This window comes from Geospiza fortis, unplaced genomic scaffold (genome assembly GCF_000277835.1).
Source record: "Geospiza fortis unplaced genomic scaffold, GeoFor_1.0 scaffold425, whole genome shotgun sequence".
Taxonomy (NCBI): domain Eukaryota; kingdom Metazoa; phylum Chordata; class Aves; order Passeriformes; family Thraupidae; genus Geospiza; species Geospiza fortis.
The window spans coordinates 1,216,387-1,216,811 of NW_005054387.1; the positions used below are offsets into that span (position 1 = coordinate 1,216,387).

Here is a 425-nt window from a genome sequence, read left to right on the forward strand (position 1 = left end):
CTGAAGTAGCTGAAGTGATCCCCGTTCTTGTGCACCTGCACGCGCTCGCCGTCGTACTTGATCTCGGCGTACATCCCATTGGGACACTTCTTCATGGCGTACTCGATGGACTTGCAGGCCTCAGCCTGGGGATAGAGGGGCCAAACCCCAGGTGACACATGGAACATAAAGCTATTGCTACCCAAGTTCATGAATGAGCTACAATGAATCCCCTTGTAGAGCTTTTTGTCCAGAACCTTTGTTAGCGAGTCCAAGTTTTCCTTAATTATTCACTTACTAATATCTGCATATGCCCAGATAATTACAGCTTTTCAGTGCTTATCCCCTCCAAATGCTTTAAAATGTGCACTGTGCCTTCTGCAGGAGTGTGCTCAGCCCACAAGTAAATATTTAACTCTGCTTTGTTCACACAAAAAAAAAGACTT

At 45.6% G+C, this 425-nt stretch overlaps 1 protein-coding gene across 1 annotated transcript in view; it reads right to left on the reverse strand.

Moving 5' to 3' along the window:
* The window catches only part of LIG3 (DNA ligase 3), a 14,693-nt gene that overhangs the window by 9,176 nt on the left and 5,092 nt on the right, over positions 1–425 (reverse strand). Inside the window, 1 exon segment of the mRNA XM_031060676.1 lies at positions 1–125. This exon segment is cut by the window's left edge and continues 7 nt beyond it. Within this exon segment, the coding sequence (XP_030916536.1) occupies positions 1–125 (125 nt within the window).